Source organism: Erythrolamprus reginae, chromosome 1, assembly GCF_031021105.1.
Source record: "Erythrolamprus reginae isolate rEryReg1 chromosome 1, rEryReg1.hap1, whole genome shotgun sequence".
Classification (NCBI taxonomy): domain Eukaryota; kingdom Metazoa; phylum Chordata; class Lepidosauria; order Squamata; family Dipsadidae; genus Erythrolamprus; species Erythrolamprus reginae.
The window spans coordinates 105,468,308-105,494,892 of NC_091950.1; the positions used below are offsets into that span (position 1 = coordinate 105,468,308).

A 26,585-nucleotide genomic window follows, 5' to 3' on the forward strand; every position below is an offset into this window, starting at 1 on the left:
CCGACCTCGGAAGGTTGGAAAGCTAAGTCAACCTTGAACTGGTGAGATTCGAACTGCCAAACTGTAAGAAGTAGTCTGCAGTACTGCATTCTAACTATTGTGCTGCCACGACTCAAATAACAAAAATATAATGAAAAGCATATATATAATGCTATACATAATAAAAAAGCATGATTGTAAGGCCAATTATTCACAGGACTGCAGCAATTACAATAAAATGAGAGAATATGGTCTAAAGTTTTAAAAATATTTACAAAATTACAATAAATTGTCAATCAAAATATTTACCAGCTGATCTTGGTTAAGGCGTTCTCCTCTGTTCATTCGATCTTGATAATCATCAAGTTTGCCCTGTAACAAGATAAAAATTTACAATTAAAAATTTTAAGCAAGTCCCTCCTGGACTACTATTTTTGAAAAAACAGTCCTTTCCCTTTATTGCCTTTGGAAGAATCTTACCGTACCCCTTTGTGGAAGAACTGTGACTCAGGAAACTTGTAAAGGACTGACTCGAACTAATCTAATGTATTGTATTTTTAATGAACTGCTTTTAGTGTAAGTTTTTAGTGTAAATTAAGTTAATTGATTTTATCTATATCCTTTCTATTTATTATTAGTACTAATTTTTGAGTAATTTGCATTTATTAGTATTAATTAATTAGTATTAATCTGTATTTTTAATTCTATATTAAATTTTATATTTTAATTAAATTATTGGGGGGATTTTTAATTGATGGATAAGTGGGGCGGGTGTAGTAATATGTATGGAATGAATGGTTGGTATGGCTGGGATGGGTGGGGTAGGTGGGATTATGGTATGGATGAGGTAAATGGGAATGGCATGAATGACACAGTTGATCCACCTGACGCTGGAGAGGCAGGAGGGGAGGGAGCACCTATCTCTGGGGTGGCAGAGGGTCAGAACATTCCGGTACTGCTGGGGAGAAGCAGATATGGCGGGACCCACGGAGCTAGCCATTCCAGGAGAAGGAGGGATCGCTGCTTAACAGCCATTCCTTGTTCTAGTTCTGTGAACTCAACCCAAGGTGCTGGTGACGAGTGTAATTCTGGCTCTGGGCTCAGGCTGTTGCTACTCAATGCCAGGTCGGTGGTAAATAAAGCTCTCCTCATCCGGGATTTGATCCTGGATGAGGAAGCCGACCTGGCATGTGTGACTGAGACCTGGCTGGGCCAGAGGGAGGAGTTCCTCTCTCTGAAATTTGCCCAGCTGAGTTTCAGGTATGGCATCAGCCTCGACCCCAGGGAAGGGGGGAGGAGTGGCTATTATAGCCAGGGAGAGCCTTTGCCTGCGTTGACTCGTTGCTCCAGAGATTGCGGTCTGTGAGTCCCTCCTAGCGAAGTTGGACTTAGGGGTTCAGGTGGGCTTGTTACTCACGTACCTGCCTCCTAGCTGCGTGTCAACAGCCCTGCCTGTGCTGCTCGAGGAGGTAGCCGGGCTGGCGGTAGGATTCCCCAGACTTATTGTCTTCGGGGACTTTAACCTGCCCTCGCTCAGCAAAACCTCTGGGTTAGCACAGGAGTTCATGGCCACCATGACAGCCATGGACCTGACTCAAGTAGTACAGGGTCCGACTCACAGGCGGGGGGGGGGGATGCACCCGACATGGTATTCCTCTCTGGGCAATTGAGTAATGGTCTGAGACTAAGGGGCTTAGAAGTGTTGCCTTTGTCATGGTCAGACCATTTTCTATTGCAGCTTGACTTCCTGGCTCCAATCCTTCCCCGCAGGGAGGCGGAACCGATTAGGCAGTTCCGCCCCAGACGCCTGATGGACCCAGAGGGCTTTAAGAGGGCGCTTGGGGTTATTCCAGATGCACTCGTCTACAGTTCGGCAGTCTCTTGCTGAGGCCTGGAACAAGGCTGCAGCGGAGGCTCATGACTGGATCGTGCCGTTGCGACCTCTCCGCGGCACTAGACCCCGTAGAGCTCCATGGTTCAACGAGGAGATCTCGGAGCTGAAACACCAGAAGAAACGTCTAAAGAAGCGATGGAGGAAGAGTAAGTCCGAATCCGATTGAACACTTGTAAGAGCTTATATTAAGACTTACAAAGTGGCGCTCAAGGCGGCAAGATGCACGTATCATGCCGCCTTGATTGTATCAGCGGAATCCCGCCCAGCCGCTGTTTAGGGTGACCCGTGCCCTTCTTAACCAGGGGGGAGTTGGGGAGCCCTTAGAGTAGTGCCAAGGATTTTAACATGTTTTTCGCTGATAAAATCGCTCGGATCCGGGCGGACCTCGACTCCAATTGGATAACAGAGTCGACTGACAACGAGTCAGTCGAGACTGGGGCCCGTACTTGTCCACCTGTCTGGGAAGAGTTTGATCTGATGACACCTGATGAAGTGGACAAGGCCATTGGAGCTGTGAGTTCCCTCACCTGCTTACTGGATCCGTGTCCCTCTTGGCTGGTTTTGGCCAGCAAGAAGGTGACACAGAGCTGGGTCCAGGAGATTGTCAATGCTTCTTTGAGGAGGGGGTCCTTTCCGGATCCCTACAAGGAGGCACTTGTACACCCCCTCCTCAAGAATCATTCCCTGGACCCAGCCATTCTTAACAACTATCGGCCAGTCTCCGTCCTTCCCTTTATGGGGAAGGTTGTTGAGAAAGTGGTGGCGCTCCAACTCCAGCAGTCCTTGGAAGAAGCCGATTATCTATGCCCATGGTATCCTTCTGCGCCGGTTGGAGGGGTTGGGAGTGGGAGGCACTGTTCTTCAGTGGTTCCTTCTACCTCTCCGGTCGGTCGCAGTCGGTGTTAGTGGGGGGTCAGAGGTCGACTTCAAGGTTACTCCCTTGTGGGGTGCCTCAGGGGTCGGCCCTCTCCCCCCTGATATTCAATATCTACATGAAACTGCTGGCTGGATTATTGACCCCCTCAGAGAGGGTCCGCAACTTGGGCGTCCTCCTCGATCCACAACTCACACTAGAGAACCATCTTTCAGCTGTGGCGAGGGGGACATTTGCCCAGGTTCGCCTGGTGCACCAGTTGCGGCCCTATCTGAACCGGGAGTCACTGCTCACAGTCACTCATGCCCTCATCACCTCGAGGTTCGACTACTGTAATGCTCTCTACATGGGGCTACCTTTGAAAAGTGTTTGGAAACTTCAGATCGTGCAGAATGCAGCTGCTTCCCTAGGTATGCCCATGTTACACCAACACTTCGCAGTCTGCATTGGTTGCCGATCAGTTTCCAGTCACAATTCAAAGTGTTGGTTATGACCTATAAAGCCCTTCATGGCATCGGACCAGAATATCTCCGGGACCGCCTTCTGCCGCACGAATCCCAGCGACCGGTTAAGTCCCACAGAGTTGGCCTTCTCCGGGTCCTGTCGACTAAACAATGTCACCTGGCGGGACCCAAGGGAAGAGCCTTCTCTGTGGTGGCTCCAACCCTCTGGAACCAGCTCCCCCGGAGATTAGAACTGCCCCCACCCTCCTTGCCTTTCACAAACTCCTTAAAACCCACCTCTGCCGTCAGGCATGGGAGAATCGAGACATCTCCCCGGGCCTATACAGTTTATGCATGGCATGTTTGTGTGTATGTTTGCTTTTAATAATGGGTTTTTTAGTGTTTTTTAAATTATTAGATTTGTTGTACATTGTTTTATTGTTGCTGTGAGCCGCCCCGAGTCTACAGAGAGGGGCGGCATACAAATCTAATAAATAAATAAATAAATAAATAAATAAATAAACAAACAAACAAAGAAATGAATGAATAAATAAATAAATAAATAGATAAATAAATAGATAAATAAATAAATAAGATGAAAATGTCTTCCATCATAAAATAAGAATCATTTTCTCTATCTTTCTATATAAAAGGAGAAATCACAAGAAATTATATAAAAATAATTAGTTAAGTATTAGCCTACCTTTCTTAATTAAATATTGCTACATTTAATTATTTCCATTATCTATGGACTGTATAATCTCTAAAAAAGAAAAAAATTGAAAAATAGTAAAAAAAAGATAATGTGAATTCACTTAGATGGGCATTTCACATTCTTGCCCAATAGAGATAATGGCCGTATAGAAAGTGGAAGCCTGATGTTTGGCTCTATGCACATAAGCAGGCAAACAGATCCCTAGAAAACCCATTCAAGATGGAATATTTTGAAATTTCCCCGTGGCAAAATTTGCCAGCTAACAAAACACAGTAGAATCAGAATAAGTAGCCCCACGCTCAAGACCAGATTCCGGACAAAAGCCGTTTAGCAACAATGAGAATCACCCAAACCTTTTTAGAAACACAAAGCCCATATTGCACAAACCCCAAAACTTCAAAAACATAGAACTATATAAGAATCCTTCCTTTTATCCATGCTGCACGTCACTTCACTTCCACAATTAAAAACCTCCTTCGGAGCAGCTTCCCAAGGCTTTTCAATTTAAAGCAGTAGTCTCCAAAGTTTGCAACATTAATATTTGTGGACTTCAACTCCCAGAATTCCTCAGCAGCCCTATGGCTAATTTGGAGACTCCTGATTTAAAAAGTGACAGCATTTATTTTTCTTCTTTACCAAGCGATCTCCTGCCTAAAAAGTGAGTCCTGATTTTTTTCTTCTTCTCACACCTCTTTCTTTCTCTTTCTCCCCTTTCTTCCCTTTCCTCCTTCCTCCCCCGCTCTCTCTTTCTTGGGAACCAGCAGGAAAAAAGGCTTTTAAAAGTTTTTTTAAAAAAGGAAGTGATGTTGGGGTAGATGTTAATGTCTATGTGTCTATTGATGGCTGATTTGTCACACTGCCATCCCGGTTCTCTGAAACAACCACCACAACCATTACCTACTCACTCAACCAGGCCAAACTGGGAGGATTTCACCCTCGCATTTTACTTTACAATGCTTAAAGTCTCACTGTGAGGGAGATAGACAGTTCCTAAACATGATAAATAAAAGGTTAGTGGGACTGGAAAGTTGCAAATACCCCCAAACACTGGACTAAGATGGGAAGAAAGAGAAGAAGGAATAATCTTGAAGAACAGAAACATGAGAAGTAAAAATTAAGATAATAGTCAGAGCAGTAATTTGCCAAAGTGTATAAAACATAACCCTCTGGTATTCTATGAAAATAAAGAGTTTGATTTTACAAATGAGTAAACTGAGTACTAATGATGTGTACAGTGAGTACTAATGATGTGTACAATGTGAGTACTAATGATGAACATGTTATTGCTAAGATGTATAAGTTTTTATTAAAAATGAGTACTGAAGACAGTATGATCAATGAGGGAAATGTCAGTGATCTTGATCAATAGAAGAATATGTAAAGGACTGAAATTTACTTCAAATAATAATCTGAATTACTGAATTATAATTTGAAACCATGTTTATAAAATGATGTACCCTTAGTATAATACCTGATAACTGAAACTACAGCTTTTCCTTTTCTGTTTGTTAGATAAACAGGTTGAAAAAGAAACAGAACTTCATGGACAACAGCAGCAAGACTTCTTTATGCCAGGGAATTTCTAGAAGCCTGGCACTCTGACAAATCAGCCATCAATAGACACATAGACATTAACATCTACAGATTATGCAAAAAGAGACAATCAACCAGTCCAAAAGAGAAAAAGACTCCAGCACCTCTTCCACCAATAATCAGCACTCAGATGACATACATGTAGATCAACTCCAACGTCATCTTGAGACCAACCATCAAGTAAGCAATACCCCAGAGTCAAGAAACTGCTAAAAAGCCAACCAAAGAATCCCTAAGACCATACCCACCCACACAGGCAGGCAAGACACCAGAATATAAACTGACAGCAAACAGCACTCCTTACTGGCACTGATGATAGTTAGGGTAATAAAACATCTGCAAAAAACCAAGCTATCTCAGAGCACCAAGGACTCCCCCATTTCAACTCTGAGCTACAAATATTCTCCTTCACTGAGACTTCTGTATCCATAGTGAGAGAAGAGTTTACAAATTTCTACATGGAAAAATGAATGATGAACCGAATCAATTAGCAAAAAATCCTGACTACAGCTAGTCTTCCACATACTATCACAATTAAGCTCAAAATTTCAATTGCTAAGCAAGGCAGTTAAGTGAATTTTGCCCATTTTATGATCTTTCTTGCCACAGCTGTTAATCATTGAATCATTGCAGCTGTTAAGTCAGTAACAGGGCTGCTAAGTGAATCTGGCTTCCCCATTGATTTTGCTTGTCAGAAGATCACAAAAGATTACATGACCCAGGGACACAGCAATTGTCATAAATACATGCCAGTTGTGAAGCATCCAAATTATGATCACATAAACACGGATGCTACAATGGTTGCAAGTGTGAAAAGTCATTTTAGTGCTACTATAACTTTGAACACTCATTAAACAAATGTTTGTTAACTTGAGGATTACCTATACTGTGATTAAATAATAGGTCTTGTCCAACTTTGAAAATACTGTTGTACTTCTTGCTAGAAGCTGAAAGAAATGAATTTTTAATTTTGGGGCTTGATAATTAGAACGGTTCACTGTGCATTATTGTTGATTTTAGAGTAAGAGGTTAATCTATTTTATATCTGTATCTGTAGAGAATAAAGTTGAAAGTTACTTTCCCCCTTTTCACTTTTTCATTTTTTTAATAGTCCTGTATTGCTTTTTTTAAACCTTTTTTTCCCTAACCCCTTTTGTATTATATAATTTGATCCTTTGATAAACACCAGACGTGCACACCAGAACCCGAAAGAGAGCAGCTGGCCGGTGTACATGCGCATGGTGGCAGCCAGCTGCTCTCTTCCAGGTTCCAGCACTTTGGCGCATGCGCGCACTCATTTCGGCACTTAGTGCCCAAAAGGTTAACCATCACTGACCTATACAATACTGTACTGTAATCAGGTACCTTATAGCACTGGATTGCAGCAAATATTTCACTGTACAGCATCAATATATTTTCTCATTCTTTAAATCGAACTGTTGCCCTCTCGGCATAAAACTAAAGTAATGGATAGCAACATACTTGCTTAACTAGCCAACACAGCATTCAACACAAGCCCCATAGTTCTAGACTTACAGATAGTTGCTTAGTGAGTATTAAAAGTTACAACAGACCTATGGGGGAGCTATTTATGAAGTTTTGACAGTTGCCCTCCCCGTCACAAAACCAAGCCACGAGTTATGCAATTGGGCTGCATTTACCACTGCTTGTAATGCCTGTTCACATGATCATGTTTTATGACAGTTTTGCTAAAAACCATCAATTACTTCCGATTTACAGCAAAATCAGATTTATTTGATTTTGCAAACCATTGATCTGCTAAATGAACAGATATTCGCTTAACAACTACAGTGATCCCTCGAGTATCGCGAGGGTTACGTTCCAAGACCCCTCGCGATACTCGATTTTTCGCGATATATTGGTGCGGAAGTAAAAACACCATCTGCGCATGCGCACCCTTTTTCCATGGCCGCGCATGCGCAGATGGTGGAGTTTGCGTGGGTGGCGGGGAAGACCCAGGGAAGGTTTCTTCGGCCGCCCAGCAGCTGATCTGTTCGGCAGCGCGGCGGCAGCGAGGAGCCGAAGATCGGGGTTTCCCCTTTGCGTGGGCGGCGGGGAAGACCCAGGGAAGGTTTCTTCGGCCGCCCAGCAGCTGATCTGCTCGGCAGCGCGGCAGCAGCGAGGAGCCGAAGATTGGGGTTTCCCCGCCGCCCACACAAAGGGGAAACCCCGATCTTCGGCTCCTCGCTGCTGCTGCGCTGCCGAGCAGATCAGCTGCTGGGCGGCCGAAGAAACCTTCCCTGGGTCTTCCCCGCCGCCCACGCAAAGGGGAAACCCCGATCTTCGGCTCCTCGCTGCTGCCCGCCCGCCGCTCGCGAGCAAGAGGGGGAGAGATAGAGAAAGAGAGAGAAGGAAAGAAAGAGATGAGAGAGGGAGGAAGAGAGTGTGAGAGAGGAAGAAGCAAGATAGAGAAAGAGAGAAAGAAAGATGAGAAAGGAAGAGAGTGATGTCATCGGGTGGGAAAAATCGCGATATAGCGTTTCGCGAAGATCGAGATCGCGAAAATCGAGGGATCACTGTATTTGAAAGATCATCATAAAATTGGGTCAGTTACAGAACCACCATGTTTTATGACCATCAAGAATTATGTCAATCATGGGCAGGCTACATTACAGTTATAAATCAAGTACTGTACTACCTGAATATTAGTCTATATTTTATTGTTAATTACTACTTCAATAATGCTATAATCGTAGAATATTTTAAAGCTACAACAAACCTTTTATTTTTCCCCTGCCTTTATTGTTTATACAAATAACCGAAATATATCAGGAAAACATACCCAACACACCTTCCTCCTCCTATTTTCCCCACAACAATCCTGTAAGGTGAATTGGATTGAGAAAGATCAGTTACTGGATAGAATATATGAATATTCTGGTCAGTTACTGGATAAAATAAATGAATATTCTGTCATCAGTAATTATTACAAAAATTATTTTCCATAATTTCTATGCTTTTTAATTTCTATAATTGTATGCATTTAGATAAATGTAACAATTATTTTTTCATAAAACTTAATTTTAGAAAGTTAAAAGCCATCAAAATTTGCACCATCACATGCACCTCCAAAACATAGGAATTCCCCAATAAAAAATATCAAATACTAATATCTAGATGAAAAATTCTAAGTGGCTTGGAATTTTGTATTCATATATAGTAAGATTATTACTGGAAATGTGTGAAACAATCTAACCTGACAATATTCCCATGTTGTTTTGTATCATTAAAAATCAGAGAACCAGTAAAGTTGGAATGCTATTAAGAACAGGTTATTTTAAATTGAAAATAGTCATATGAGAGTATTTTGAGTACTCAAACATTTCAAATTTTGAAAATTTTTGTATGCCTCTTGAAGTAATTGTTTCTTAAGATTTATTAGAAGAAATATATTTCCCAAGCCTTGTTTAATAGATTGTAATGGATGACTCCAACTAAAAATAGGTGTTTTATTCATTTGTTCTACCTTATACTTTCACACCGTAAGAACTCATTATTGTATATAATTAAAATCAGAAAACAAAAAACAGAGACAGAAAATTTTTAACTACAAAGCTAACATTGCTATTAAAACTAATAGTTTTCAAAGACTGGGTCTCCAAATATCCTTCTGAATTTGATTTTGATAAGTTTTCTGAAGTTTAGGAGTGAGAATGTCATCTAGATCATTAGTTAGCACTACTACTGAAAAACAAGCCTTTGATCACATAACCTTGTTATAAATGCTCACTTCAGATTATGGCATATTTCATCTGGGTCATGGCTTTGACTTAAGGATTCCAAAATACTTGTTTTACTCTAGCAAATTATGTTGTAAATTTACTTGGGTCCTTAGAGCTGTTTTCATGTTGAATAATGCATGTTGTTTAAGCTCATAGACAAGACTTTTTTCTGTAGAATTTTGTAGAATCCAGAATCCATTATTGCTTTAATGACTGCAAGCTATCCAGTCATGGTATTCCGTACTGCCATGTTTCATAATGGAACTCGTTTCTTTCTTTCAATGGTATGAATAGTTTCCTTTTAACTGCAGAAAGATCAAGTTTTGTCCAATAGTCTACCAAATCATCCAAGGGGTCCTTGGTGAAGCTGAGATGGGCAGCAAAGAACTTTACTGAGCACAAAGATTTTATTTTTGATATCTTTCCAAGTATGCTATTCTTGTTCGAAATTTTCCAAATAATAAGGGATATAGTTCTCCAGTAGAGAATACAAGGAGACCACAAACAATCCACAGATCACTCTTGTCATGCTCTCTATTGGAGAATCATATGCTTTATTATTTGGAAAATTTGGACATTACTGGGAAGAATGTTTGTACATTGTCAGACAATCCTGCCCAACCTCACATGCATCAACAATTCTTTATAAGGTCTGTAGAAATGTCTTTTGATTGAGACATGATTTACTTCTACAAAATTATGCTATGGACAACAGAATTTTTAGTAGGGAAATATCTATATCTATACCTATACCGCACCAGATGTTGAACATTGACTTAACATGTTCAAAAAGGATTATACTACAGTATTTGTTTAACCATAATTTCTCTTTAATAGGACTTAAATGAAGCTGCGATCTTATACTGCAAGTGACAACACTGCAAGGTTTCAAATAGTTACAGAAGATTCACATCCTTTCACCACTGTAGATGTTCCAAACTTTGTAACGCTGTAGAACAAGGATTCTTCAAGTGTGGGACATAATACTCCCAGTGGATGGTGAGAAATTCAGAATCACAAGGACTAAACTATGGATTGAGTTATGTGTCAAAATCACCCAACAATGACAAAACATTAATCTAAATATAATATTTCATTTTATTGGGGCATTGGATACATATATTTATTATTTTAGAGAACTGCAGCATTACAAAGTTTAAAATTATTTCCTAAAAAAAAGCTGTATTTCTTAGCTAGTTTGGGGGCATAATTCAAAGTTTATATTATGACCTTTAAAACTCTAAATTGCTAAATATCAGGAAGTGCAATGACTAGCTGTTTCCAGTGAATTTATCTGATTTTAAAGAGCTTTCTTGTATGTCTTGCCAATTGTTGAGTTGCAAGAGGGAACGGGGAGGGATTGTTATTCCTAGAGCACAAAAAATTGCTTAAGAAGTTCAATACTTTGCTACATTCAAAGTATTTAGAAAAGCCTTTAGTCTGTGTCAGTATGCATCATTTGTTTCCTATAGTATTTATATCTATCTATCTATCTATCTATCTATCTATCTATCTATCTCCTACCTACCTATAGCATTTATATGCTACTCACTCCGAAATGGACTCTGAGAGGCTAACAACAGTTATAAATATAATACAGATAAAAGAGCAATAAAAACATCAGTAAAATCTACAATACAAAAACTACTAAAAAAAACCCATATGTACTAACATTCAATCTTAATTCCAGACCTGCCGGAAAAGACAGGTTTTCACAGCTTTCCGGAAGACAGGTAGGGAGGAGAAAATGCAAATCTCTGGGGGTAGTTGATTCCATCGGGTCAGAGCCGCCACAGAGAAGGCTCTTCCCCAAGGTCTCGCCTACCGACATTGTTTGGTGGATGGGACCTGGAGAAGGCCGACTCTGTGGACTCTTACTGGCCGCAGCAGGGTATGAGGGAGGAGGCGGTCCCGTAAATTATTATTTATTAGATTTGTATGCCGCCCCTCTCCGTAGACTCGGGGCGGCTAAATAGTCTGGCCCTGAGACGTTTAGGGCTTTAAAAGTAATAACCAACACCTTAAATTGCGTTTGGAGACCGACTGGCAACCAATGCAGCTCGCGTAAAGGTGGAATATACAGGCGTACCTTAATACACCCCTAATTGCATGCACCGGGGAATTTTGCACTAGCTGAAATCTCTGAATGCTCTTCAAGGTTAGCCCTATGTAGAGTGAATTGCAATAGTCAAGACGAGAAGTGATGAGGACGTGAGTGACTATGCGGAGCACCTCCTGGACAAAGCAGGGCCGCAACTGGTAAACTAGACAACCTTGCGCAAAAGTCCCACTAGCCACAGCTGAGAAATGTTGTTCTAACCTAGCTTTCGATCTAGTAGGACACCCAAGCTGCGAACCCTAAACAAGGGGGGGAATTTCTTCTCTTCCCAGGACCAAGGTGGATGATGGAATCATCTTTAGGAGGAAGGACCCAGAGCCAATCAGTCTTGTCAGGGTTGAGTTTTAACCTGGTAACCTCCATCCAGACCCTTATGGCTTCAAAACACCAGCACATCACTTCCGCCGCTTCACTGAACTGACATGGAGTGGAGATAAACAGCTGAGTATCATCAGTGTATTGTTGGTAACTCATCGCGTGTGATTGGATGATCTCACCCAGTGGTTTGAATAGGAGAGGACCGACCCCTGATGTACCCCACAAAAGGAGGGGCCTAGGGGTCAACCTCTGTCCTTTCACTAACACTGACTGCGATTGGCCAGAGAGGTAGGAGGAGAACCACCGTAAAACGGTGCCTTCTATTGTCAATTTTATACCACAGTACAATGTTTTCATAGTTCTAGGAAACTATTAGGCACAGCGTAATTCAGGCATGCCTACAAAATTGTCAACTTCCATCTGTCCAGAAAACCTCTTGCAAAATAAATTAAATTATTTCTCTATATTGTTTTAATGTGGAATGAATGCCATATTTTTCCAGAAATTTAGAAATAAAGATGTACCAACTCCATGGAGATATTTAAATTATATTACTTTATAACATAGAGTTTGTGCACGTCATCTTATATTCACAAAATAGGAACCACAAACAACAGCTATCTGCAGTAGTATCACTAATATATTTTGGTTCATGGCAACTCAGTCCCAAATTTATTTATTTGTTTGTTTATTTATTTATTTATTGCATTTATATGCTGCTCAATCAGACATCAACTCTCAAATAGACTAATGTGCAGAAACGACCTTTTAAAGATAGAAATCCCTTATAAAGAATTTAACTAATTTCTGCATGATAATACTGAAGTTATCAGAGTAAACCTGGCTACAGTGTATATACTCACATAACAATAAAAAAAATAACTTTTAGCTTTAAGTATATGATGCAATATTAATTTTACACATTAATTTGATTACACAAGAAAATTATGTACAAAATTATCTTATCCAGGATTTGCAATTTATCTTCTCATTTTCAAGAAAACATTGAATATTATAATTTTATTATTTCCTGGTTTTTTTTAAATACTTCTAATGAAAAGAAGGCTTAAATACACCAAATCTCAACCAGGGATAGCAGTTTATTACTGCATAGGATAATACAATGCTTCCTAAGCATAATTCTATACAGACAGATAAACGTTGTGACCAGTGATTTGGTATATATAAGCCTTCCTTCCATTGGGTGAACGTAATATTTTGCTTTTTAAAAACCAGAAGTAGTTTTAAGTAAAACCTAAACTAGCTTTTATAAGGACACTTTACTGTGGGATCAAATATTCATTTTTTAAAATCTGATGCAAGATTATCTCTAAACACACATACTGTATATACTGGATATACCCTATCCAGAGATCTCAATATGCGAGCAGAAATGTATTCCTAATGTTTTTCAACAGATATCTTTATATAAATTCTGCTGCATTACTGATAAGTTTAATTTGAGGAAGTTATTGAACAGAAAGTAATAGAACAAATCTATCTTTTGTTCAGTTTCGTCATTGGCATTTCCAGATCAAAGCTAATGCAATCTATTTAATGACATTATAAATGCAGTCAGATGGTCTTACCATTTAAAATTTGTAAAAATCATTTTAGGTATCATTTCAGCACTCACTGTATTTTATCACTACATCATATTGAATGCTGAGATAGGATATTCTTGATTATTTTTTTTATTATTTTTCTTCATACATATACCTTAATTCATAACAAAATATACAGTTATACATTTCTATTTAATAAAACATAAAGCAATATCCTGATTTGCACCTTTTGTACTTATATTACCCGCCTGTTTTCCCCTTTATAACATATGACTCCCCTGCATCTCCCTCTCTTCCCTCTAACTTTTTCTCCTTCTCTCCCACTTCCCTACTTCCCTCTTCTCCCTTTCTTTCTTTCTTTCTTTCCTTCCTTCTCTACTTCCTTTCCTCCCTCTTGTCCCTTCCCTGAGTCACAATCCATCTTATAGTTAACAGACAGGTAACTTATACACTAAATCCATTTAATTATTGGTGTATCTCTTAAACTTACTTTTTTCAGTATCCATATCTATGCATATATGTTATATTTTACTAGATATTAACTACTATCTCAATGCTGCCTCAACTATCCAATTTGTCACCTGGATCTACTACATTCATCTTTCTATTTTCCTTCAATTTAATCAATGTTATTTCTCTTCTATACATATTCATTTTCTAACCAATTATAAAATTTCCCCCATACATTATAGTATTTAGTCTCTTCTTTATCTTTAATTTTCATTGTCAATTATTCATTTCCACAATATTTTTTTAATTACCTCCCTTTCAAAGTGGGCTTTTGTTGTTTTCCATTTTTGCACAAATGCTGTATATATATATATGAACAATTGGGAGCCAACAGGCTCAAGCTCAATCCAGAGAAGACCAAGTTGCTGTAGGCATTTCCTCCTAAGGACCATTTGATACCCTCAGATAAGGTCCACAACTTGGGTGTCCTCCTGGATCTTCGAGTCTTCGGAGAGGGACAGCATACAAATTGAATAAATTATTATTATTACTACTACTACTACTACTACTACTACTACTACTACTACCCACAGCTGAGCCTTGATCACCATCTCTCAGCTGTGGCCAGGGGGACCCTTTGCCCAGGTTCACCCTGGTATACAAGTTCCAGCCCTTTCTGGATCAGACTTTATGAAGTCACTCAGGCCCTTATCACCTCCCATCTTGAATACTGCAACGCACTCTACATGGGGCTACCCTTGAAGAGTGTTCGGAGACTGCAAATAGTCCAGAATGCTGCTGCACAAACTGTCATGGTACACTCATATAACATCTATGCCCCACAAGCTGCACCGGCTACCGATTGGTTTCCAGTCACAATTCAGTCACAATTCAAGATGCTGGTTATTATCTATAAAGCCCTACATGCCTTAGGCCAGACTATTTATGGGACCGTCTCCTGATGTATATCTCCCAGAGACCAATAAGATCGCACAGGGTTGGCCTTCTCCCAGTCCCGTCGACTATGCAATGCAGGTTGGCAGGGCCACGGGGATGGCCTTCTCTGTGGCCACCCGACTCTATGGAACCAACTGCCCCCCGATGTCCGTACTGCTCTCACCCTGCTGGCCTTCCAAAAGGCTACGAAGACCTGCTTTTGCCGTCAGGCCTGGGGGCCATGAATTGTACATCTTTCATGGCCAAATCGTATTGAATGATATGTATGTTTTGATTGAATTACTGAATTGTGGGTTTTAACTGGGGTTGTTTTACTTTGTACTTGACTTCTTTTTATTGTTAACTGTACTTTTTTATATTGTTTGTAAGCAGCCAAGAATCCTTCGGGATTGGGCGGCATAGAAGTCAAATAAATAAACAATTAAATATGTATCTTCTTTATTAAATTTCTCTGTTAAAATACCTAATAAGAATATATCTGGTTTCAATTCTATACTTTGCTTCAATATTTTTTCTATCCATATTTAAATTGAACTGCAACATACTTTTGCTTCAGCACATGTCCACCACATATGAAAAAGGAACACAATACTGTACTTGCTGACATTTCCAACGTTTAATAAATTTTTCTTTAAACATTTAGCCATCATTTCTGGTGACATGTGCCATCTATAAACCATTTTATACAAATTTTTAATATGCTGTTACCATTGTCATTTTATAATTTCCGAAGCTGTTGCAATTTATCCAATTCTATAGTATGACCAAAATTCCTTGCCCATCTAGACATAAATTCTGCTGCATTACTGATAAGTTTAATTTGAGGAAGTTATTGAACAGAAAATAATAGAACAAATTTATCTTTTGTTCAGTTTCATTATTGGCATTTCCAGATCAAAGCTAATGCAATCTATTTAATGACATTATGAATGCAGTCAGATGGTCTTATCATTTAAAATTTGTAAAAATCATTTAAGGCATCATTTCGTATTTTATCACTACATCATACTGTATATAGTGATAGGATATTCTTGAATATTGTGGAGATTAAACATTCCAATATTGTAACTATATATAGCAATATCAGATCCCTTTGGTTCTGTCCAAACATAAGTGAGCCACAGTTTAAGCTGAATATAGGCAATCTGACACACTTTAGCTAAGGCTTCATTAACCTGGTAATATAATTTGCAAAATCCCTCACCTGGATGACATTCCAGCATTTTTAAACACTAGAGAAGGATATTCAAGGTCTTCTGGATTAGTAATATTAGATCCGCATACCCTTTAGGTACCAAAAGGGTATGCGTACACACGTGATAGTGTGTGCGTGCATGCCCACACCCATAATACAATGCCCCCCGCACATGCACACAACCCCCTGCACTGCCCCCCATGCATGAGGAGTGAAAACAACCAAAAAGAAGGCCGAAAATCAGCTGAACAGCGTGCATATGCGTGCTGGAGCTGACATACAGAAACGCCTCACAAGCCTTCAGATATGGCTCTGCGTGCCACCTGTAGCACCTGTGCCATAAGTTCACCAACTTATGGCCTACATAATTTTACCTTAGCACTGTAAGAACAACTGGGTTGCCATGCTCTTGGTAGATACCCTTCCTCAAATAAAATCATTTGCAGACTGCAAATTCCTACTTTGCTACTATTGTTATGAGAACCTACATGAATTATAAAATACAGTTTGAACTTTGCTTATTTTTATTACCACAACTTTGATTTTGAAATCTGCCTTGGTTCAAATGACCCAATAAATTGTGAATACTCAAAAATAGAAGCAAAATCTGGATCACCGCACAGATTAGATGCCTTGCTTATCTTAGTATGATTTAACATTACATTCAAACCTGTGCTTTTGTAGTTGGAATCTTTCTTGGAATGCTTAAAAATTTTCATTCAGTATTAGGCATAAAAAGAGCAGAGATATCTCAATTTCAAAATCAGTATTTTTATAAATTACTTAAGTAAACATGGTATCAATCAGAATGTTGCAATCTAAAAATTTAATACCCTAATAGTTATCATTATATAATTTATATACGTATTGCAACAAAATTTCCTTTACAAATGCTAATTCACAAATCAAATGTCTTAAATCAAATAAGAGAACAATTTAGGATTTTCTAAAGCTTTGGCCTTGATTCTGGAAAGGACACCTCAGCATAAAAGCAACATTGGGTGCAATTAATTAAAGTAGTTGTATGATTTAAGGAAAACCATCTGGTTGAATGCCTCACTAATATGGGCCATATTTGCACTATAAAGCAATTTTTATTGAAATGAATTCAAAGCCCTGTGCAATACAGTCCTGATAAATTGAGATTAAAATACACTCCATAGTGTACTAAACTCTAATCTTACTGTAAAAACAGGATAAAACAGTCCCAAAGTTATGATGATCTTTTCAAAAAGGCAAAATTGGTGCAAAGATTAGAAAAGTGAGTTTTAGAAAATTGAGGACTTGCATTAAATGAGTTTAAATAACTTCCTAACATATGGATACCTTTTTCACTAACTCAGAAAAGGATATTAAATCAGTGAATTAAACATTTTCACTTATTTACTGGGCGTACAGGCAAAATTTAATATAAAAATCTAATGGTTATTTAATGTTTTCCCACACAGACTTAAATGAAAGCAAGCCTTGCTCAAACAAGTATTTACTACATAATAAAAGATTTTCAATGTTTAAAGTCATTCATTGCATTCCCCATAACAGCAATCTACTAAGAGTCCTGCTGCTTCTCTTCCATCAGTTATCTTTTCACATTTCCTATCATTTTAGAAACACCTGGCAAGATATTTAAACTAGTTGTACAGTTCTTTTGATTGTGGTTGCTTACTAACAGTTTAATGCACATTTGCACAGAGGGTAGTTTTTCTATCTAGTGGTAGGAGCATGTGGTGAACAGAGTTCCACTCAGAGTATTTCAAGCAGCAGAAACTGAGGATGAATTTTGTTCCTTCCCCTCTTCTCACAATTGTCCATACCACTGCTCCTGTATTCTTTAGAATAAAGACAAATTTTTTTTTAAAAAAATCGTTTTGTCTTTATTCTTTGGCATAAAGACAAAAAGAGACTCCAGAGGATTTCCTTTTCTTTAGGTATTATTGACTTTACTCCCATCCTCTTCCATAGCAATGGGAGGGGGAGTAGCGGTGGACTATGAGCCGGAACGCTAAATTGCGCTCGCCGCCGCAGCTCATAAGTTCTTGCGGGGCCAACACGATTTTGCTGCTGTACTGTGGAGGCGGGAAAATCGTGCACGGAGCCACAGGCGCGCCCGTGTTTTGGCATGCGCAGAAGCAAAAAACCTTCATCGAAACACGGGCGCACCTGCGGCTCTATGCCTGATTCTGCTGCCTCCACAGGTGCAGCAGCAAAATCGCGCTGGCTCTGCAAGAACTTGAGCTGCGGCGGCAAGCGCAATTTAGCGTTCCGTCTCGTAGCCCACTGCTGGGGAGGGCATGATCAATGTTAGCATATCACATCAGGACCAGCAGGTTGGAATATTCAATGAGAGTGGAGCTCCTTTTCACTATTACCAGTTCTTGTAAGTGCAGTCCTTATCAAATTTTAACCAAAGGTTCCTAAAAGCCAGCATGAGCTGTCCTAAAGTTTGCTCCAAAAAAAAATACTGACTGGAGAGCAAGTCTCATGGTCTAAGCTGCTCCTCCTTAGAAAGTAGGGCCTTCATGTTGACAAAAGGGGCACGTCCCACCACTAAATCTAAACGTTTCGAAGGCAACACATAAATAACGCTGTTTTCTTTTGAGGTCTCGGCTCGGTTCTTTTTTTTCACTATGTCTTGAGGCAGCATTTCGGGGATAACTGAACTAAAAGCTAAACTAAACTTTAAAAAAAAACACCTTTAAATAAAACGACCCGAAAGTTTCAACATTTCCTTTCTCTCCCCCCCCCCCACCCCGCCCGCATCTTTCCGGGGCCCGAGAGAGATCGAGAGAGCGATCCCCTTTTCACCCCGCGTCCGCGTCTCCACACGGCGAGGACCAACTAAAATGGGGGAGAAAGGACGAGGCGCGCGCGTGCACCCACAGGGACAGCGAGGGCTGAGCGATTCGGGCGGGCGGGCAAACAAACAGCCGGGCCTTTGTGCAGCAGCCTTTGAACACAATGACACTCTCCTCCCCGGGAAGCCTGGCTTGCCTCTCGCCGCCGCCATGTTGGGTCCGGGCCGGCTCCATGTGCAAGTGGGGGGGGGGGGAGGAAGGGAGGAGAGGGAAAGTGAGTACCAATAAGAAGAAAAACGGGGAGGGCGAGAGTTCAAGTCTCCGGCGAGCGGGTTTGGAATATCGGCGAAGGAAGGTGACGGGAAAGAAAGGCGGCCAAGAGGGACGCGTTTAGCCCTGAAGGGAAAAGCCGCCTTTCCGCCCCTCGGAACTAGAAACAAAAGAGGCAGGCGGGGAAGCGCCAGGAAAGGGAAAGTCTTTTCAGAATCACCTCAGTTACCGCCGCTCGCTCCCAACCAACGTTAATTCCCACCCTCACACAACTCCCGGGAGAGGGAGGATATTGGAGGGGGGGGGGAGAAAGAAAGACCCAGCCTCCGTACCTTTTTCTTCTCCAAATTGCGCAGCTTCTTATCGATGACACCCAAAATCTGCTTCATGGCCTCCGTCTGCACCGAACTCGTACTGCCACCCGAAACCGCTGCCTGAGAAGAAGCCGCCGCCGCCGCCGCCGCCGCCGCCGCCGCCGTTGCCTCGTTGCCCGCTTTACTGCCGCTACTCGCCATCGCGCTGCTGGTGGCCGAGGGCATAGCTTACTGAAAGGGAGAGAAGAACAACCCGTTACGGGATAGGGAGGGAGGGAGGGAGGAAGCGAGAGAGAAGGGGGGGGGAAGGAAGCCGAGCCGACGGGACGGCAGAGGGGACAGACGGAAAACGCGTCCCGCCGGAACGCCTCTCAGCCTTCCAATACCTCCTTTATCTCACGTCCGTCGTCCCGCCCCCACCCCTTCCCCACCCCCCCGCCCGCCTGCATCCTCTCTCGCGGCGCGCGCGCGACCAGTTCCGACCCGGACCGCACCTGTCAGCGCGCGCCCAACGATCCTAAAAGCAATCTGATCCTTAAAGGTCCGACCGCAACCCACCGCGGGCGCGTGCTCGGTAACCCCACGTGATGGGCAACGCGCGGACATCCCACGCTTCCACATTCCTTCCCCTCCAGCCAGCCCGCCCGCCCGCTCCCCCCCCCATATACACACGCCGCCGCGACGATCAACGGTCTTCCCAGAACCGCTCTTCTTTTACTTCTCTTCTCTCCCCACCCTCTCACCGTGAGAGATGCGCGCGCCCGCGTGCGTGTATGAAGAAATGGTAGATGGGAAAGGCACCAGGAAAAGACTCGGTGGGCTCTATCGCAGGGGAGGAACGGCGGCCTCTGTCCGCGCGAGTCCGGACACTTACACCGCTGCCTCCGCACCGAGTTATGGGGGGGAAAGGAAAAGACCAAGAGAAGGCCGCGAGGGCGCGCGCGCGGGACCGGCAGGGCGCGAGCGGCGTAGGGGTCCTCATTTCACAGAGCTGGCGGTGGCGAATGCCGGAATCGCTTCGTCGAAGTAACCTCGTGCGAGCTTCATAAGCGTGCCTTTATTGAGAGCCTCAATCTTCGGGCACGGAGTTTTTCAGGCGCCGAGGCCACCTAGACCTTCGGCGACCGTGGTAAAGAGGAGCGACTGAGGCGGCGTCCGAGATTCCGGGAGGCGGGACTGTGCTGGGCCAAGCCGAAAGCTGCTATATTGGCGGGGGAGCCCGTGACCCCGCTTGTGGTGGAAAGGGTGGGTGGTGAGCTGGCCTGATAATAAAGAGCTAAGGGAGCTCCTTTCCTTGGATTTGGGAAAGCTTAATATCAAATCTCTTAAGGTTCGTAGAGCAGAACGATCCTGCTTTCCCGATAAGTTAATTGGTAACTTTTGGCAGTGTTGGAGGAGCAGGAAAGGTCGAGGTCGGGGCAATTTTTTTCCTTCATAGTAATTCCGAGGCTTTAAAAACCTAACAAAACTTTATGTGGTTCTTGTAGAAGGGTGTGAGGCAAAATATATACAGTATATCTGATTTTAGTCAGCCAAGCTTATTGCTTTGGCGTTGATTTTAGTAGTAATTAAATGGTTTGGCGAATTTTTTTGCAGGAACTGGGTATGTCTAGTTTAATTAAATGAAGGACCAGGGGAGACATGATAGCAGTGTTCCAATGTCTCAGGGCTTGCCACAAAAAAAGAGGGAATCAAACTGTTCTCCAAAGCACCTGAGGGTAGAACAAGAAGTAATGCGTGGAAACTAAAGGAGGGAAGCAACTTAGAAATAAGGAGAAATATTCTGACAATTAATCTGTGAAACAGCTTACCCCCAGAAGTTGTGAATGCTCCAACAGTGGAAGTTTTTAAGATGATGTTGGATAACCATTTGTCTGAAGTGTAGGGTTTCCTGCCTAAGTAGAGGGTTGGAGTAGAAGACCTACAAGGTCCCTTCCAACTATTATTATTGTTGTTGTTGTTGTTGTCATTATTATTATTATTATTATTATTATTATTATTATTATTAAAAAATACTAACTTCCATATTGCTTTAGCACCATCAGCCATAAAGATTTAATACCCATGAAGCGGTATATAAATCCTAAGAAGTGTTTTTCTGTTTGAACATTCTGAGCACTTTATAATAAAGTCACAAAAGCAATTAAGAGTAACATAATTTTGGCCATAGGTATGCTTATTTCAGAAAAGAATGATGAAATCTAAAATGTTAATTATTATAAGAAAGTATGGTTCAAAATGATGAGCTTGGGGTAATCCGTTTTATTTTTATTTATTCCTATGTCAGCGAAGATGATTATGTGCCAGCATAATCATTTCAAAGTCCTAGCAACCACATACATACATTTTCTGTATCACAATTTATCCTTAACCTGTTCTTTCAGGGCTCCCAATGGTGCAGTCATCACCATGGTAACTGAATACATCCACCCCATAAAATGATAGGTTTGGGAAACAATAAACAATTTTGTTACATTAGTGGAAAAACTGAATAAAGTGCTTTATTTTGCAGGAGTGCATCAGCTTTAAAATGAATTCAGTGTTGAAACCATAGTAGCAAGTGTCTTCCAAAATTTATTACTTCAAATCTGAGGTGGTTGCAAGGATAAAAGGATATTATGTGTAATAACTTTTAACAAAGTTATATGACCTGCATCTTTCCAATGGTTTTTACTGAAGTTGAAAATAAGGCAAGGAGGACTGTTTAGATGATGGGAATAAAATTTAATCAATAGTAGCAAATAGAGACCTCACTCATAAGCAACATACTTGCTTACAATTGGTCCCTAAACAAACTTCTTTGAGACTTAACATATTTTTCAGAGTATAAGAGGCACCTTTTACCTCCCTGAAAGAGGCTGATAATTTGGGTGTGTCTTATACTCTGAATGTAGCTCCCCCCCCCCAGCCCTAACCAGGTACTAACAATGTTCTCAGCTCTTATCGGCTTGCAAACTCTTTCATTCTCTCCGAATAAAGTTTTTTTAGAGTCCTAACCAGGGGATAAAATAATGTGTTGCCTAAGGATGCTAGCCAGATGAATACCTGTTAAGCAGATCCCCCCCCCATTTTCCTCCTCCAAAACTAAGTTATAACTCCAGTGCGTCTTATACTCTGAAAAATATGTTAATTTCCAAGATTTAAGGCAGTAATGGCGAACCTATGGCATTGGTGCCAGAGGTGGTATGCGGAGCCATATCTGTTGGCACACAAGTTGTTTCCCTAGCTCAACTCCAACATGCATGTGTGTTCCAACCGGCTGATTTTTGGCTCCCACAGAGGCTCTGGGAGGGCGTTTTTGGCTTCCAGGGAGCCTCCGGGGGGGGATGGGGGAGGGCATTTTTACCTTCCCCTGGCTCCCGGGAAGACTTTGGAGCCAGGAAGGGCAAAACACAGCCTACTGGGCCCACCAGAAGTTGGGAAACAGGATGTTTCCAGTCCTCCAGAGGGCCTCCGGGTAGTGGGGGAAGCTGTTTTCACCCTCCCCAGACATTGAATTATGGGTGCGGGCACTCATGCATGCACAATAGCATGCACGCACGCTCTTTTGTGACCCGAGGAAAAGAAGGTTTGCCATCACTGATATAAGGCATTCTCCAAAGCGCAAGCTTCACACTAGATTATTTTTATATTATATTTAATTAATGGGATAGGGTAGGTCTTGTGGTAGCATTTAATTTCAGTACCTTTTTAAAAGCATTACAACATAAAATGACAGGCTTTAACCAAGTACACTTGTGAGGCAACTTATTTCATGAGAACAAATAGTCAAAGACTACAATTCAACACATGTTCTATATTACTGTATAGGTATGTTTTTCAGCATCAGATATTGTAGCAATATAGATCTCAATAGAAGATTTTGCAGAACACAAAAGGAATATAATAGATCATATCCTTATATCTAGTTTGAATTCATTTTAATTTTAAAAACTTCTCATCTTGCCTCTAAGGCAGTGGTGGGTTGCTACTGGTTCAGTGAACCGGTAGTGGTGGCAGGAGGCTCTGCCCATCCACCTGAACATCATCAAAAACACTCTGCACACACACAGAAGTGTTGTGTGCGCACGCACTCCTATTCCCTACACTACTTCAGACAAATGGTTATCCAAAGGTAAGTGGAATCCACTACTGTTCTAAGTATATAGGTAGAATTCTTGATATTTTGAATTCTGCCATCTGGAGGCTCAATCTCCATCCTTCCTTGGCTTTGAATGAAGGCAGGGATGAAGTGGATTTTGAGGTGATTATGTGCCTTCTTTGGCTGCCCAAAAACAGATTCATGCATTCTCTAAAAAGGTGATTTCTTGACCCGGCATCTTGCCCTCAGTTTCCAACCCTGCGGTTTTAAGGAAGATCTTGAAGATGGTAGGACTTGGGTAGGAAAAGTTCTGGGAAAGAGACAGCAGTGACCTTTTGTGGATGAACTGCTGGGGTTTGTATGATAGGCATTCAGTTTTCTTTGTACTGGTAGCTTTCTAATTATTTTAATCAGCCATGGTATCCTGCAGTACTGTAGTGAATTTAGACAATAGCCATGACAATGAGGGAAGATTCCCTCATTGGTTTAAATGGTTTAAGCCCATATGAAAGTTGATATTTATGAAGTAGTGTAAAACAGGCACCCCCTAATTCACATGAAGATAAGAGGGAAGAAAGAAGCATATTCAGACTTGCAACAGTCTATCTTTATAGTAATTCTGATAAGTTTTAGTCCTGTGGTATGGAAGCTGCTTGGAATAGTATGAAAGTAATTAATTTACAAGTTGCTGCAGGCATAGATTTGTCTTGTTTTGTTTGTTTTTATAATACACATATAAGAAAGAAAAATGCAACTGGATATAAAACAGTACATTTTATCCTGACACAGATAGCTTCTATGGAAACTGAAGAGAGAGGCCAAAGAGAAAAACCATGTCCTGCCAGCCTGAAAGACACAAGAGTAGCAGCCATCTAATTATTTAACTGCAAAGGGATTGAGGGTGGGCCTGAATCTAGATATATCTGTGCACACTTTGAGACTATAAGCTGCACATACCACCAGAAGAGTAAGTTAACCTTAAAATATTTAGACAGATGCAAATAAATAAATTAGTTTATTGTTTTATTGCCATGTCACTACTGCTTATCAGAAGGGCAGAAGGGAGATTGGGATAAAGAATTTATCTCTTTTAGCTGCTTTAATGAAATACTATTATAATTATTTTACATGCTTGAAAATGAAACAAGTAACTTGATCATAAAAGCGGGGAATTCACAAGAAAGTATTTTGTTATCAATAGAAGAGAATATAGCTCAGAGTTGAACTAAGGGGCCCTTGGTGCTCTCTGAGCTTGGTTGATTGCTTGCAGACATTTCATTATGTCATAGTAACTTCTTCAGTGCTAGAAGGGAGTGGGATTTCTGAGAGAGCAAAAACGCTAGAGAAGCTCAGAGAGCACTAAGGATTCCAAAGCATTGTATATTTGCTGTTGGATCAATTCCCATGAATTTATGAAACCACTGTGTCAAATAGATTGTTAAATAATGTATAAATGTAAAAAAAGAAACTTATTGTGTCATGCAACCAAGAGTATGGAATTGAAAATTTACCTGTTGAAGACCCAGATAGCTATATTTGATGGAGAAAACATTTATGACATGGTTTGCATATTGGTAGAAGATTTATTATAGATGGAAAATGAGTGAAGACATTTTAAACTGTGAATATTGATAGTTAACATTCTAAATGAATATCAGCATTAAAATGTGTTTTCAACTATTCTAAGACAAGGTACAGTGGTACCTCGAGATACGAGTTTAATTCGTTCCGGACCTGGGCTCTTAAGTCGAGCAGCTCTTATCTCGAACGACTTTTCCCCATAGGAATTAATGTAAATAATTTTAATTGGTTCCAGCCCTCAAAAAACTCACAAAGTTAGTCTAAATTATGCAGAAAGACATGTTTTTAATGAAGAAATGTACATGTACATATAAATGAATAATGAAGTTTCTTTCACTTAACTTGTAAACTTTCTTAAACTTTTAAATTTACATATGTTCAACTTCTCTGCCACCCAATCCTGTAGGACAGAGGTCCCCAACCCTTTTTGCACCAGGGACCGGCTTTAAGCGATCAAGAGAGGAATGGGTGAATGAATGGACGGAGGGTGGGAAGGAAGGAAGGAAAGAGGGAAGGGACAGGAACAGAGGAAGGAAGGAAGGAAACTTATGAAAGGGGAGAGTAAGAGAGGAATGAGTGAAGGGAGGGAGGGAGGGAAGAAGGTGGGAAGGAGAAAGAAAAGAAGAAATAGAGGAAGGGAAGGTAAAAGAGAGAAAGAAAAAGAGCAAGAAAGAAAGCTGCAAGCACCCCCCCGAGCCCCCCAGGCCGGCTGCAACCTTTTAAAACACGCGCGCCGCTTCGCAGCTGTCTCCTGAAGCCGAACGCGGAAGTTAGCGTTTGGCTTCAGGAGACAGCTCCTTGGCGCTTGTATCTCGAATTTGGGCTTGTAAGTAGAACAAAAATACCTCTCCCCTCCCAGCTCTTATCTCGAGTTGCTCTTAAGTAGAGCAGCTCTTATGTCGGGGTTCCACTGTATTATCTCATTGTCAAAGTTTAATGTTGGATTTAAAAATTGAGCACATATACTGTATTTTATAACCATGTTTACTTTCCCCTTTTTCCTTTTTATTTGTTCTTTTTGTAATATTTTGTTCTTTATTTTAAAGAAATGCAGATAAATGTCACATGAAAAATTAAAAAATAAATTCAGTGCAGTAGGAATTGACTACTCAACTACAATATACGAAGAGTGGTTGCAGGAACTGGGCAGGACTAGTCTAGCAAAGAGAAGGACCAGGGGAGACATGATGGCAGTGTTCCAGTACCTGAGGGGCTGCCACAGATAGGAGGGAATCAGGCTGTTTTCCAAAGCACCAAAAGGCCAAACTAGGAATAACGGATGGAAGCTGACCAAAGAGAGATTCAACCTGGAAATAAGGAGGAACTTTCTGACGGTGAAAGCGATCAACCAGTGGAACAGCTTTCCTGTGGAGGTTATGAGCACTCCAACTCTTGACACTCTCAAGGGGAGATTGGACTGCCATTTGTCCGGAAGGGGATTGGACCAGATGACCTACAAGGTCCCTTCCAACTCTTATAAAATAAAAAAATAATATCTTTTTATGGTGGTTTTTCATCTATTAGTTTATATTGTTTTTATTTTTAAACATCATTAGTCACCCTGAATATAAATGTGAAATAAAATATATGCAAATAAAATACACTAAGGAATACTGTATATTGTAAAGAAGCTTTATAACAAGGAATAAGTTTTTTATTTCAAAATCTAAGGCCTTCAATGAAACTAAATGTTTAAATA

General features: G+C 40.9%; 1 protein-coding gene and 1 long non-coding RNA gene across 12 annotated transcripts in view; one reads left to right on the forward strand and one right to left on the reverse strand.

Annotated features, from left to right (window-relative positions):
* CAPRIN1 (cell cycle associated protein 1) overlaps positions 1-20,253 on the reverse strand; it is a 59,115-nt gene extending 38,862 nt beyond the window's left edge. For 2 of the 11 annotated variants that reach the window (XM_070761154.1, XM_070761110.1), the window contains exons 1-3: positions 19,897-20,148; positions 19,243-19,455; positions 289-351 (exon numbers count right to left, since the gene is read on the reverse strand). In XM_070761154.1, the coding sequence (XP_070617255.1) occupies positions 289-351; positions 19,243-19,449 (270 nt within the window). In that variant the 5' untranslated portion in view covers positions 19,450-19,455; positions 19,897-20,148. Of the gene's footprint in view, positions 1-288; positions 352-19,242; positions 19,618-19,718 lie in introns of those variants that run through there. The other 9 variants (XM_070761162.1, XM_070761136.1, XM_070761144.1 and 6 more) reach the window with 7 other exon arrangements.
* LOC139172251 (uncharacterized) lies at positions 19,710-26,387 on the forward strand. The gene is made up of 3 exons (XR_011559851.1): positions 19,710-20,554; positions 24,095-24,272; positions 25,933-26,387. It is a non-coding gene; the product is annotated as an uncharacterized lncRNA (long non-coding RNA).
* Positions 26,388-26,585: the final 198 nt, after the last annotated feature.